The sequence below is a fragment of the Canis lupus genome, chromosome 7 (assembly GCF_003254725.2).
Source record: "Canis lupus dingo isolate Sandy chromosome 7, ASM325472v2, whole genome shotgun sequence".
Lineage (NCBI taxonomy): Eukaryota > Metazoa > Chordata > Mammalia > Carnivora > Canidae > Canis > Canis lupus.
The window spans coordinates 28,360,094-28,375,007 of NC_064249.1; the positions used below are offsets into that span (position 1 = coordinate 28,360,094).

Below are 14,914 nucleotides of genomic sequence, written 5' to 3' on the forward strand. Positions count from 1 at the left end.
CTCCCTTTCCTTACCCATTTTTATTTATTTTTCTTTCTTTCTTATTTATGTTTTCCCTATCTTTTAAACAAGTTAAATGTTAAATGTTTCTGGTCATCTTTTATTAATGATTCTACTTTAAAATTTGAAGTTAGATTTCAAGGCAGAATTTTAATTTGGAGAAATGTGGGATTTTCTAATATGCTTAAATAGCCTCAATCTCAAATGTAGTTTGTATCTTTAACCACTTTTATTCAGAGGCCCCAGCATATCTCATAGATCTGATGCATGATAAAAATAATGAAATCCGAAAAGTCTGTGATAATACATTAGATATTATAGCGGTAAGTAATTTTGCTTCTTATGCAAAGTATAATAGTGGTCTTCATTTGAGAAAAAAGAAGACTTGATACATCTGTTTAGAACTCTGCATTTCATGTAAATGCAAACTTATATTTTGATAAATCTCTGAAAATACAGTAATACTAAATTCATTAATTCTTTAAACATTAAGATCTTTGACTTTCAACTTTTTAACTTTAGGCTCCTTAAAGCGGTTTTATACATATTCGGAGTTTAAGGTTTGGTCTGCATGTAATCTCAGAATCATTTGTTTTTCAGAGAAATTATTGCATAGGGACTGGAGTTTGATGATAATTTCTACCAAAACTTGATACACTCAATTTTGCAATTTGGCTATTAAGCTTTTTTAATAAGTCATGTTATAGCAATTATTTTTTCAATTTGATTTTGTCATATCCATGCACTTGTTTTGTAAGTTGCTTTGAAATGATGAAACATACAAAAGTCATGTTATTCATGACTGTAGAACTTTTTAAAGAATATATAACTGAAGGAATATAATCAGAAGGGTAATCTGAGTCCTGAAATAGAAACTTGCTTTCTGTGTATAGTTTTTTCGGAAGTTATGCTCATGTTGCCCACCACAGTCTTCTGCCTAGACTTGGACCATGCATCAGACATATGGTGCCATGCCATATACTAGATTACTTTAAATGTTTTTTTCACCTATGGCATATAGTGCTGCACACAACTTGATTGCTTCCTTCTTTGAACTGGATTTATACTTTTTATTTTGGCTCATTCTGTAAAATGCTTCTTGAATATAGCCTATTCAGTAGTTTTCAGATTTTAGCATGCTTTTTAAAGGATCATAATAACATTTTAAAGAATCAGTTAACAACTTTATTACAAATTCTCTAAGTTGGCATTTGTGCTAATGATTTCATTATGAAATCTGACAATCAGTATTAGGTACCTTCCTATCAATTTCCTGCATTTTATTTCAGAAATTGATCTTAATTGACATGATCTGCTTTGAATCTGAGCATATCATACTAGTTTAAACTTTTTTTTTTTTTTTTTTTACCTTAGCATGCACGTGAGGTGGGAGAGGGGGAGTGAGAATCCTAAGCAGGCTCTAATTCAGGTCTTGATCTCACAACCCTGAGACCATGACCTGAGCAGAAATCAAGAGTCTGACACTCAACCCCCTGAACCACCCAGGTACCCCTATCATTACAGGTTTTAAAGTAAATGAGTACATTGTCATTTTAGCTTTGATCTCTAAATTAAAACAAGGAAATTTTACGTATTAAATTCTTGCTCCAGTAAGATGTTTCATACATGTAGGCCCCTGGTCACGGGGTTTGTAAATAGAATGTTTATTTCTTGTAGAGAATAATTTCATGTCTCATATTCTATTTTTTTAAGATTTATTTATTTTTGAGAGAGTATAGGGGAGAGGGGCAGAAGGAGAGAGAATCCCAAGCAGACTCCCTGCTGAGCATAGAGCCTGACACAGGGCTGGATCCCAGGATCTTGAGTTCGCAACCTGAGCTGAAATGAAGAGTCTGATGCTTAACCACTGAGCAGCCCGGGTGCCCCTCAAATCCTATTTCCTAGGAGATGATTAATGTCAGTTTTGTATATAAAGTATATATAGTATAAGAATTAAAGACTTATTAAAGTTCTATTTATGATTATCTTACCTTAAGCGATGAGGAAAGGAAAAAAGATGTCAGTTTGTTATGGATTGCCTTTAGCATACTTTTAAAATTACCTTCTTGTTTGAGAAAAGGTAGGTGGAAGGCAGTAATGTTTAGATTTACACATTAGGCATGTTGGGTTTAGAATGTAAATTAGTTCTAGTTCTAAAATGCCAGCTTATTATTATAAAAATATTTAGTATACAATATGAATATAAGGTACAAAAAATGTTATTCCCAATTATTTTTAATCTCTGGGCTACAGTCTCATTTTAAACAGGAATTTTCCCCATGTGTCTACCTTTTTTTTTCTAGATGGCTGTCCTAGTTCTCTCTTTCTCTCTAGAACCAGTGTTTTGAAAAAAAATGTCTACATATACTTTCTTCATTTCTGTACTTCCTCTCATCCTCCTTTCACCCATACTAATTCTGGCTTCTGCCTCCATTATTACACTGATATGGTGCTCACTAAAGTCACCTTGACCTTCGTTTTTCTAAATCCAATGAGCATTTTTAATACTCATTTTACTTTGTTTCTCTTACCATCCTTAAAGGAATTTATAAATCCTGATCAGTTATAATGTAAATAAGGAAAATTATTTAGGTTATTATGTTTACAAAGAATCTTGTTGATACGGTCTTCAAAGAAGAGTAATCGGCAAAATGAAACTGGTGATATATCAGCTAGCTCTATATGTCTCCCTAAGATGCTATCTGATCACTTGACTTAGTATAAAAAGAAATCTGAACAAGTAATCTGAAGGTTCACTTAATCTCTCTCTGACTCTCTACATGAGACTTAAAGTAAGTACTTGATATGATGCCAAGTAATTTTGGATTGTTTCATTTCACACGTTAGAAAACTTTAATCTGAAAAGATATTTAGAAATAATAAACTTACTAAATAGAAAATATAAAGATATTACTGTGTGAATTATGTAATTTAAAAGTCCTGTTGTGCTACTCAACTGAGTCATATTCATAGCTCAGTTTTTTAGAGGAAAGAAGTGGTCTACAGCGATAGAAGGGCTAGAAACATCCATCCCATATTCTGCTGGAAGAATGTTTCTTTACCTTTCTGCTGTTATACACTTATGGGAGTCAGGCCCTGGTTCAGTTTTAGATTGATAGTAAGGAGCTGCACCACTGGAAGCAGCTTCTTCCCAAAACTTTTTCTCCCTTTCTCACTTGGGTAGGGGTTCTAATCTTATATTCAACTTTTGGTCTCTCTGATGTGGCAACTTGGTTTAATGGAGTATTGCATCTAAAATAACACTGATTCTAGTTCTCTCACCTGCTAAATAACCACAGACCACTTATAACTTTTTGAAGATTTGGTTTACAATGATGTATCTGAGCATTAGAGAGTTATTAAGGTTAGAGAAAATATGAAGCATCTACCACATGATGGTCACTCTCTGTTTTGTTCAAACTAGACCAAAACTCAGATCTTGTTAAGAAGTTTATATGTTGATTCCATATCTGGACCAACATTTTCTTTACTTGGCACAGTTAATTATTACTTTATTTTCTGTTCATTTAAATGTTTTAAATGGTATTGGAAGATAATCTGTTCACTGTTTGGATTTTAACTATGGAAAGTTATTTAGAGTATTATTTTGGCCAGACATATTACTATTCAGAGTTTACCTTAATATTTTTCTGCAAAATGACTGAATTTAGCATTTTAAAACTCTAGATCAGGGCAATTCTAAGTAGGGTAATTAACTGAAAGGCCTTAATTAGGACAGTGTGGTAAACAGGAATCTGCCTTTTCTAGTATAGAAAATTACCCATATTACCCATATTCTGAATCTGTGGTGACTTATTTTAATTTGGACTCAATTTATCAGCTAACCTCAGAACAGAGTTATACTCCTTGCTAGGCCTCCTTATTTGGAAGAAATTTGAGGAGTGGGCCTTTTTAATGCATCAGTAAAATGACAGCCTCTCAGGTTCACTTGGGATATAGCTGCCAGTCTGGTTCTTTGAGCTCAGACTCTATTACTGATCATGACTCAGGGTGCTATTTGCTTGTCCCAAATCTTTTTCAAGAGTAAAACAAGAGGAAATTGACTTAATTCGAAACAGGAGAAATTTTGATTAGACGCAGCAAAGATGATGAAACACTAGAAATAAGCTGTCAAGGGAGAATGTGAAGCCTCTGTCCAGTTAGCATTAGTAATAACTAAATAACCAACTTTCTGAAATAGTTAGAAACCTTCCTAGAGTGGGAGTGGATGATCTCTTAAGATTCTTTTTACCTTTGGGCTTTGATATCCTACTATTCTCAGCATGAGTATATACTATAATAATTTTTAAATTTTTTAAAAAGAGCTAATGAGAATATTTGTAGTTTAAGGCAATTAAAGAAAGCAAATGAATTTGAATAAAAATTTCTTATTATTCTATATGCTATATTTATTCAATACAAGCCTTACGGAAATATGCCTTCTGCAGTAAAGAATTTATCCCCAAAATTATGGAAATGATACATTAGTGGTGATTTGTTTAATGTATTTGGGCCCAAGCCCTTAGTATGTGTGGTGGCGGTACTTTTTGTACCCTAGGAGGATTATGTTTGGTGATTTCTCTGTGGGCTTATCAGCAAGTTGTCATCTGTCTGACTAGGCCTTCCATGTAGCTTTTGGAGGCAGAGATTGAAGTAGGTGCAGAGAGAAGTGGGGAGACAAGGAGAGAGGAGCTTATCTTCTTAGTCTTCTAAGGGGATATATATATCTACATATATATCTATAGAAAGATAGATGATAGATAGATAGATAGATAGATAGATAGATAGATAGATAGATAGATAGATAATGTATGTATATATGGCAGTTGATCATTATCTATTTTTCAAGCCTGGGGAATCCTGAAGGGAAGAACAGAATCCTTTAATCATAGAGAGCTTCTAAAAACCCAATTAGATTTTTATCCTCAGTACTTCTTCAACTTTGTATGAAGTATTTGATAACCTCATAAATTCTTCCCCAGTTGGTAAATAAATTCCTCCCCTGACCTTTCTTAGTTGTAAAACATTTAATACATGTTTATTAAAGATATACTTTGTCAAAACAGTAAGACACTGGGAATAACAAAACACAAGGTCCCTAGAATACAAAAGTTTACATTATAAACTCTAGAGAACACCAGGATACTGTCATCTAGACATCAACTTACCTTCCAGGAACAGTACTATTATATGGCCCTATCAATAGATGTTATATACTAATGGCACATTGTGTCTATAAGGTATTTATGGGAAGAGGGATGTATCTAGGTTCTCTGGTAAAAGAGTGATGTCTGTCATCTTTCTAACCAGCCACAGGCCCATGTGATTTGATACTAACACAGGTTTGTGTCCCTGAGATTGTGAATGGTGGCTTTTTTTTTTTAATTAAGTCTAATTGTGATCATGGGAAGATTGTGTATATTTTAGTAACTTGGAATTACTACCTAGGTTTAATATTTTAAACTTGGAAAACAAGGTGCTATCTTTATTCCTGGATAGTCAAAATTATATTTAATAAGACTGGTATTTTGAAAAGAGATAAACCAAAGTAAGTTCACTATAACCTATAAGACATCAACTGATATGGTCCCCACAAAAATTACCAGGCAAGCCTATGTCCTACAGAAGTGCATTAATATTGCCTGCAAGGGGAAGCACTTTAAAAAGATGTCTTATTAAGAAAAAAAAAAAAAAGACGTGTTATAACATCTTGGAAAGGGAAGTTATAGAGAAACTTTCATAAGATTAGATTAGGGTTAACATTAGAACTCAGATTATTTCAGGACAGGCTCTCAAAAGCAGGAAATGGGTGGGGATTGGGTAAAATGGATAGATGGCAGTCAGTTTTAATTGGCTTACAGGTTGGACACAGGTACAGAGCAGAGACAAATGAGTTGTTGACAGAAAACTACTTAGGTGTTCTTTCCAGAGCAGGTGGTGTTGGTTCTTGCTTGTTTTATAGTCTTTGTACCAATTTTCATTGCTCAGACTTATAAGTTAGATTTTTCTCAATTGTATACAATCAAATTGGGTTTAGTGAGATGAATTTGGTTAGCCATCTTCTGGAATTCCTTTTGATATATAAACCTCTGAAAGGCATAAATTTAGGATATTCTTCTAGCTTGTTAAAATATAGAATATATATATATATGATATGAATGTGATCATATGTATGTGAATGTATATGTATTCCTTGCTAGTTCTATGCATGTTGCTTATTTTTTAATTGACAATAGTTGGATTCAAAAGAACTCAAGCATAGTACGAAAGATAAAAATCATGATTTCTTAAATAAATTCACTTAGTTCTATCTAACTTTGTGGCCCTATTGGACATGATATTTGAAATGATACTGCACAGATGAGCTTCCTCAGCACTTTAAACAGGGGTTAAAGAGATGATTATATTTGAGATCTGGTTAGAAAATGTCATAGTCATGACTACAGAACAAAACTTGGGATAGTACTGTTGAGAAATAGTACTATCCCATAAAAGTCAACAACTCCGTTATGTGTGTGTGTTTAATTATGTGTACATATCTATATCTACTTATCCTGTACCTATCATCAGAATAAATGTTCTCTAAGACATAAAAAGGCATCTTTTTAGCAGCTATTACCTTAACCTTAATGAGCAACTAAATTACTCTGGATCTGCTTTAATTTAGTATGAAGAAGTGTATTAAATAAACCATATTACATTCTCAATTAGGGGCTGTCACATTAAAGGAGAAAGGAAAATCTGTTTTCCATCAGTTATGTTAGAACACAAAGCAGATCTATGTAGCTCTATGTTATCCTATAGTGTGTTAATCAGATACAAGGTGTGACGGAAGCCAGTTACAAAGAGTTTTTCTGATAGTGAACAGGCTCTGATAATAGGCTGGTTAAGGCTTCACAATGTTTCTGTGGTTAAGTAGTAAACAAAATGATGTTGGACTTCAAAAAGGATGGTACATTCCATTTAAAATCAAACCATAAGTCTTTCATGACACTTTAGTTTTTATGGAAACTGAGTGCCTAAGATCATGTCAGGAGCTGAGAAGAGAAGAAAGTAAAAAAGCATGTGTACTTTTAAATACAAGTCAAATTTGAGTCTCAAAGCAAGGGTATCAGGGTACCCTTTTTGTAAAAAGAAGCATCTCAAAAATGAAGAAAAACAACTATATTCCTGGAGTATTTCCACAATGGCTTGATAAATTCTTATGATGTATCTTGGCTGTGATTGAGCTATACCATCCCTGAATTTCCTGACAATGGAGGGAGAGGGTGTTAAGAGAGAAGGAGAAATTTATGGGAGAGGGATTTTAGAGAGAACAGATTTTAACTGGTATATGTTGAGTTTAGTAAATTTTTGATACTGGATATTCATTTTGGAGTTGCTATTTAATTTTTTAAGATAAACTCAGACAATATTCTTCAATTTTGGAGGATAATTGTTTCAACAGTTTTATGAAATAATGGTATTAATCATAGATTTTTGTTTATAGGATGTTAGAACTTCAGTAAATCTTAGATTTGTTTCATTTTAGAAAGGAAGAATCTGAGACCAAAAGATATTAAAATACCTGTAGAAGGTTGCTTACTTCTATTAATATCAGAGCTAGACACAGAACCCAAGCCTCCTAACTCCAAATTTAAGGTTCTTTGAATTATACCTTACCATAATATCATTAATACCTATAAATTCAGACTCTGAGATACAACAGAACTGCCTCTGCCATGGCTAATAAACTATGCTCATTGAGGATAAATACAGGAGATTGTTGAAGCTATGTCTTCTGGAGTGCTGATCCGTTGGAGCATGATAAAGCTTTTAGTGGTCTTCACTAAAATGGAAGAGAAAGGAAAAAAAGAAAAAAGTGGGAGAAGGTCAACGGAAAGGAGCACACATAGGGAGAGACCAGGGCTGGGGAAGAGTTGCAGATGTTAAAATTATTAACATGTTTTATATTGGGAGAATAGATCTTCATTTTGAGATTATCTCTCAACATTTTTAGTATTAAAATAGTCTTTCTTTTCTAAGACAGTAAATAGTAGGTGGCAGTTGATTCAGTTTAACATCATTTCCCAAAATTTGTCTTTGAAATTTTCCCAAAATCTAAAACTCTTAGGACTACTATCCTAGCCTTTCAGTTTAACACTGAATAGACTCTCAACAGCCATAAGCTAAAATATTTGATTTTCAAAAACATAAAGATCAAAAGCCAGCATTGCTTAGTGAACCAGTACTATCTCATTTGATTTTCGCTAATGTTTACTATTAAGGAAAAGGAGAAGCCAGTTATTTAAACCAGTATTGTATTCCTCATAACATGCTTCATTCCAAAATGCTGTATTTGGGAAACATTCATATACTTAAAGCTGTATTATCACAACTTAGAGCAAACTTTTATGGCACAAGTACAATATATTAAAAATGTTTCATACTTAGCTTCTAAATTTTAAAAATATGTATTTTAAAATATTTTCTAAAGTTAGCATTTGCTATTAGAATTAAGAAAGTCATTGCAAACTAATAGGATATATACAATACTTATTATTCTAGCTAGGTAAAGGTATGGATATTTTTTTCTATAATTTTCAGCTTTCAATACTGAAATAGTTTTATGATTATAAATATTTTCAAAAAGTCACATTATATATAACTGCTTGAAACTTTAAGGCTTTGATACTGGTTGGTCAAGGTTTTTGGCCATTTTCTTTGCTATGATTTATAACAAAAAACCACACATACTTATTAAATCATACTTCATAAGATTACCTCTCATGAAAACTCCTCTTGTCATTGTAGTAGATTCATTATAGTAGGAATCTGTAATCTTTATATCATCTGCAAAACATAATTTTTTATATCCTAAATGATCCCACAGTTTGATATAGAATAACATATTTTGTCTACTATTTTCTGAGGAACAAACTGTTGTTTTTTGAAGAGCTAAGCAGTCATAGTGCTTTCATTGTTATCCTGTAAACAGTATTGCACACATTAATCATTATGTTAGTCATAGAAAAACCTATCGTTTTATAGTACAAAAACTTAAAAATTAGAATAAAATTGTTTTTAGTAAAATGACATTACAGTCTGCCATCATTGTTACTATTATTTTTGGACTTACAATGTTAAGATTTGCCTTGGTTCTATAAGTTTACTTGGTTATAAACTGATTTTAAAAATGTGGTAAAAACCTTAAAGGAATTCAGGTTGCATAAAGGTAGTCTAATTACATTTAGTTCTAGGTCTGTGTTAACTCACTGCTTTGGAAATCAGCTTCCCTAAGACACTCACAAAACAAGCTTTAGTGTCAAAAGTTAGCGATGGATGCTCACGGATATTTTTGGTTTGTGTGTTTGGGCTTCTGTCAAATGGATAGATAGTCTGTGGATAGAGAGTCTCTTTTTAAAAACTAAGCCTTGTGTGTTTAGGCTCATTAATAACATTGCTGTAAGCTTGAAGGGTGATAAGAAGGCTTAAGTTTGAAGGGCATCTGTGAGGAAAATAGCAACTTCGTTACACATTTCTACATTACTTTTATTATTAGAATAGTGAAAACTTATGAGAAGCATGAGGATAGTAATGCCTAGAACAAGCATGATTTTTTTTTTCCTTGTGCAGAGCATTACCTACTCAGCTAAATACATTTTATGGCTATGTAATTTAAGGATTTACTTTTTAAATACTTTTTTTAATCATAAATTTATTTTTTATTGGTGTTCAGTTTGCCAACATATAGAATAACACCCAGTGCTTAAATACTTTTAAGATTTTATTTATTTAAGAGCATATCAGTGTACCCCTGTACAAGCGGGGAGGGTGCAGAGAGGTAGAGAAAGGGAAAGAGAGAGAATTCCAAGCAGACTCTGCACACAGAGCACTAGCCAATCATGGGGACTTGGTCTCACAACTCTGAGACTATAACCTGAGCTGAAAGGAAGAAGTCGGATGCTTAACTACTGAGCCACCCAGGCACCCCGATTTACTTTTAATATTATACCTATTTCTGTAACATTTCACAGATATTAGTAAGCAGCAAGGTTTACTGTCAGTGAAGTAGCAAACCCAATATTTTGTATGTTTTGAACACTTGACTGGGGTTTATCTCTTGTCTTTACCCTAGGAATCCATACACTTGAACCTAAATTATAATAATCAAGTCATATGTCTATCGCCTTTCTTGAATACTTCTTCATTCAGATAATCAGATTTAAAATTTTTATGTCAAAATTAAAAAGTTCATTTCATACCTCTTTCCAAGTGAAATAAGCTAGTATTCACAAAAGAAACAAATACCTATCAAATTAGTTCTAGCATTTAATGTAGATTTAATAGGATTTCTGGTAATATGAGGCACATTCTGGGAGTTTTGGTGACCTGTAACTAACTTTATCTTTTAGGAAAAAAGCCAATTATTATGGAGAATTTCTTGCCCCAAATACCAATTTACTTCTTGTTTATGCATTAATTTTTTTATCTTAATGTATAAGTTCATCCATTTCTTCTATAAGTGTATATGACCATTCTTAAATTATCTAGCCACTTCTAATATAACAGTAATATATTTGTGCAGCCAGCTTTGCAGCTAACACACATACTGTGCCATATATGGAACCAAAAAGTATACCTGCAAAATCATGAATTTTGAAGAGGTTCAAAATTATATTTAGCATTTGGGCTAAATTATTTTAAAGCTAATCACAGTGCTCATATTGCATTATTAGCATCACTTAGTATTACATCTAGTTTGGGAAACCCAAAGTGAACCACTAAAATCTGTAGTCAGTGAAACTACTTGTAACAACATCTCTGCTACTATTTTTTTAACTCCTCTTTCCCTATACCCTCCCATGTGTGGCCAGGTTAGAGAGAACATGATTGAGAATACCATGTGTTATAAAATAAACTTACCATACCAGAAGCTACTTTCTCTCATATCACTGCTCTGTCAACAATTCAACACATTTGTAGACCCTTAGAGCTAAAAGTTGACCCTGGAGTTCATTTATTATATTCTCATTACTAAAGAATCCATTCTATAGTGACTCTGACAATACTCATTTATCCTCTGTTTAATTGCCTTTTCCACATTGCTAGCCCAAGGTTTACAATGCTATAATAGCCACAACTAGCTGTGTATACTTAAGTTAGTTCAGTGTTCTGGGCCTCGTTTTCTCATTTATAAAATGACAATAATTATAGTATTAATTCAGAGAGCTGTCACTTCAGTTAATTAATAGTAATGGCTAACATTAAGTGTTTTCAATATAGATTTTCTAAATGCTTTATATGTATTATCTCATTTTATCAAAACAACATATATAGTCAGTAAATGAATGATTTAATAAATTATGGTCATATCTACTCACTGTAAGCATACCAATAAGATGGCATTTAGATTTAGCATTTATTTATATCTAAATTGTCAATTTCAAATATAGATTAAAATTGTAGATGTAAATGGAATGGAAAAAAAAAATCCTCCTTCGGGGCACCTGAGTGGGTCAGTTGGTTAAGCATCCAACTCTTGATTCCAGCTAGGGGTAGTGATCTCATTGGTCCTCATCTCGAGGGATCTCATTGGTCCTCATCTCGAGGGCCTTGGGCTCAGAGTGCCTGGCGGTGTCGGGGTGGGGTAGCCTGCTTGAAAATTCTCTCCCTCCACTCTCACTGGTGTGTACTCTCTCTCTTTCTAAAATAAATAAATCTCTTTAAAAACTACTTCAGTGATTTAACTATTGAAATTTTAATAGTTGGATTAGTAAATGTTTGTTATTTTTAAAGTAAAATGCAATGTTTGTAACCGATCTTTTATGCAATTAAATTTTAAATCATAGAACTAATCAGAATGTTAAAATTTAACTATTTGAAAAAAGAAAACTTAATTTGGTTGCAAAACTGCCATTAGCAGTATCATTGCCAAAATACTTTCTACTTACCTCCTCAGTCAAGAAGGGACATCTATTATTTCAAAGATGTCCAGTATAGAACACACAATCTGACAGCTGCTGCTGTTGAGAGATTTATTGATGATGTAAAACTTTTAAAATTTAATGGGTAAAATTTTAACAAAATAATAATAGTTACATTCTTATAAAATTTTAGATTTATTCTTACATCCCAGAAATTCCTCCTGTGATGACAATTTTTACTTTGAGCCTCAGCTTTGGATGAAAATTGATCAGTATTTAACTAAAATGTATATTCTGTCCACCTGTTAATTATCATGATCATCTTGACTATTGGAAGACAGTACTATTGGCTGGCACCTTGCCAACTCCTTTTTAGATAACTATAAACAAAAATATTAAAGATATAATGGGAATTTAAAACTAAGACCCTAAAAAAAACAAAACAAACAAAAAAAAAAAAAAACTAAGACCCTAGAGTTAGAATGACAAGAAAGATCTTGAATCTTTTTTTAATCTATGTTATCAGTGGTACGTCCATTAATTGTTAAGTGAGTACATCAGTCAGAAGTAACCACAATTTGTGGCAGAAGTTGAGAGCTAGATAGGTTCAGCTGTAGCTAAGAGTAATTTGCTGATAAGTCCTTCAGAAATGTTCACCAAGGGCATTCTCTGTGAACAGATATTATAGATAAGCAGCCAAGAAGTCAGTCTTGCTCCTCAGGAGTTCATGATTAGAGGAAGAAATAGATATTTAAAGAAGTAATTATGACTAAATAAGATAATGTTATTTTGTTCTTTTAGATTTTAATATGAAATTAAATTCTAAACAAATAGAATTGTTCTATTTAATAATATTAATAACAAATAGAATTAATCTAATTTAATGTAAAATTAAATTCTATTTGTTTTCCATGGTAAACTATTTCAGTACTTAGGAGACATACCTTTTTTTCCTATTGAAAAGTGTTGGGCAGCCCCGGTGGTGCAGCGGTTTAGCGCTGCCTGCAGCCCAGGGCGTGATCCTGGAGACCTGGGATAGAGTCCCACATCAGGCTCCCTGCATGGGGCGTGCTTCTCCCTCTGCCTGTGTCTCTGCCTCTCTCTCTCGCTCTGTGTCTCTCATGAATAAATAAAAAATAAAATCTTTTTTTAAAAAATGAAAAGTGTTAATCTTAAAAAAAGATGTAGTGAAAGATGTCATATTAATGCTTAACCACCTATCATTAGTGTCACAAACAATTATAGCCACAAATTTGAGAGCTGAAGTCTGATTGCTTACCTAAATTCTAGTAATAGAAATTCTTATGAAGTTCAAACTTTTCCAGTCTTTCCCATTATCAATTAATTAGTAATTCAAACAGGTGTCTTTAATATATGTATTTAATTGGCTGTATTGATTATTATGTAAAATAATTCTGAACAGATATTTTTAATGCTCCCACTGACCCAAAGAACCTCCAAATTAGTACTATTATCTGAGGTCCAAAGGAGTTCCTTTATAAGCTTACATAATAATACTTAACTATTTGTTTTCAATAGGAATATGATGAAGAATGGGCTAAGAAAATTCAGAGTGAAAAATTTCGCTGGCATAACTCTCAGTGGCTAGAGATGGTAGAGAGCCGTCAGATGGATGAGAGCGAGCAGTTCTTGTATGGTGATGATCGAATTGAGCCATACATCCATGAAGGAGATATTCTTGAAAGACCTGACCTTTTCTATAACTCAGGTAAGATGATAACCAAAGCAAAATTAAACAGTTTGTGTGCTATAGAGATTTGGGATGACCAACCTTGTTCATTCCCAAGCTTTGGAATTTATATTCCTATATTTATTTATTTATTTATTTATTATATTTATAATATATATATTTATATACTACTTTCTTGTAGTATATAAATGGACTTCTGCAAATGATTTCAGAAGTACTATCCATACACACCATGCAAACCTATTAACTCACCATTTTTTTCCAAGTTAGTCTTTGATGTGATCTCCATAAAAAAGGTTGTACCCAGGAAAATTAATTACTCTTAGTTTATTACTTTCTAGAATGTGTAACTTAAAAAAAAATCCTCAAGGTTTCTAGACTTCTCTTTGAAAATATAATACTCATTTTTCATCATTCTAGATTTATATAAATGTATAAATAACTTTTGTTTTCCAATGTATTTCATTTTGCCATGGTTTTGCTCTAATTTTGAACCAGTAAACTGTACTTGGTTGGGAAGATTTAGACACTTTACAACAATAGTTTTTTCCTTCCAACTCTGCTAGTGTTTTCAGTGTAAAATTTAATTTTTACATTAATCATACATATATTATAACTTTGTTGATTTTGCCATACTTCCTTTTTCCAAGGATGAGTTTGGCACAAAGATTGGTAAGTTTCTGCATATTCTGGCTTTTAAAGTGTTGTACTGTTGCCAATATTAATATTACTTCATTGAACTCATTTAGGTGAGGAGAGAAAGAAAAGAATTTCTAATTAAGGTTTGTAGCAAGTTGGATATAAAAAGTATTAAGATATTATGTCTGAATTAATGGCTTACTTTTTCCCCCTACTATGTATTCATTCACACTTTGTTTTTATAATTTTGTTTTGTGCACATTGCCCATAAACTGTATTATTTTCATTTTTGGTATAGATACTAGAATCTTGGAAAATTGATACTTTAAAAATTAAATGGATTTCTTCCTAACTGAACTTTACGGTAGTTATGAAATACTGCCTTGTATTTCAAACCAGATGGAGTAGATCATTAATTTCAGCCAACCAGAATGTCTTAGTTCAGTAATGGCAAGCAGCTGTTCCTTACATATTCAGATATTCATGAAGTAAAGTAATGTAAAATATATATGGTACGATTTTTTTTGTTAACCGGAATCAGAATTCTGTGGAATCAGGTTTCTTGCTTTGAAGATTGATAGCTACTTTTCAGTGTGAATCAATCACTAGTTTCCAAAACTGAATAAAACTTTTAACCACCTCAGTGTTCAACTTTGTT

The 14,914-nt window shown here is 32.5% G+C and overlaps 1 protein-coding gene across 3 annotated transcripts in view; it reads left to right on the top strand.

The window, feature by feature from the left end:
• Positions 1-14,914, top strand: part of KIFAP3 (kinesin associated protein 3) — a 146,038-nt gene that overhangs the window by 96,761 nt on the left and 34,363 nt on the right. For all 3 annotated transcript variants that reach the window (XR_004817618.2, XM_035719360.2, XM_049112307.1), the window contains exons 17-18: positions 238-323; positions 13,446-13,635. Coding sequence is in view for 2 of the 3 variants with exons in the window: in XM_035719360.2 (XP_035575253.1) it covers positions 238-323; positions 13,446-13,635 (276 nt within the window). In the remaining variant the exon portion in view is untranslated. The remainder of the gene's footprint in view (positions 1-237; positions 324-13,445; positions 13,636-14,914) is intronic.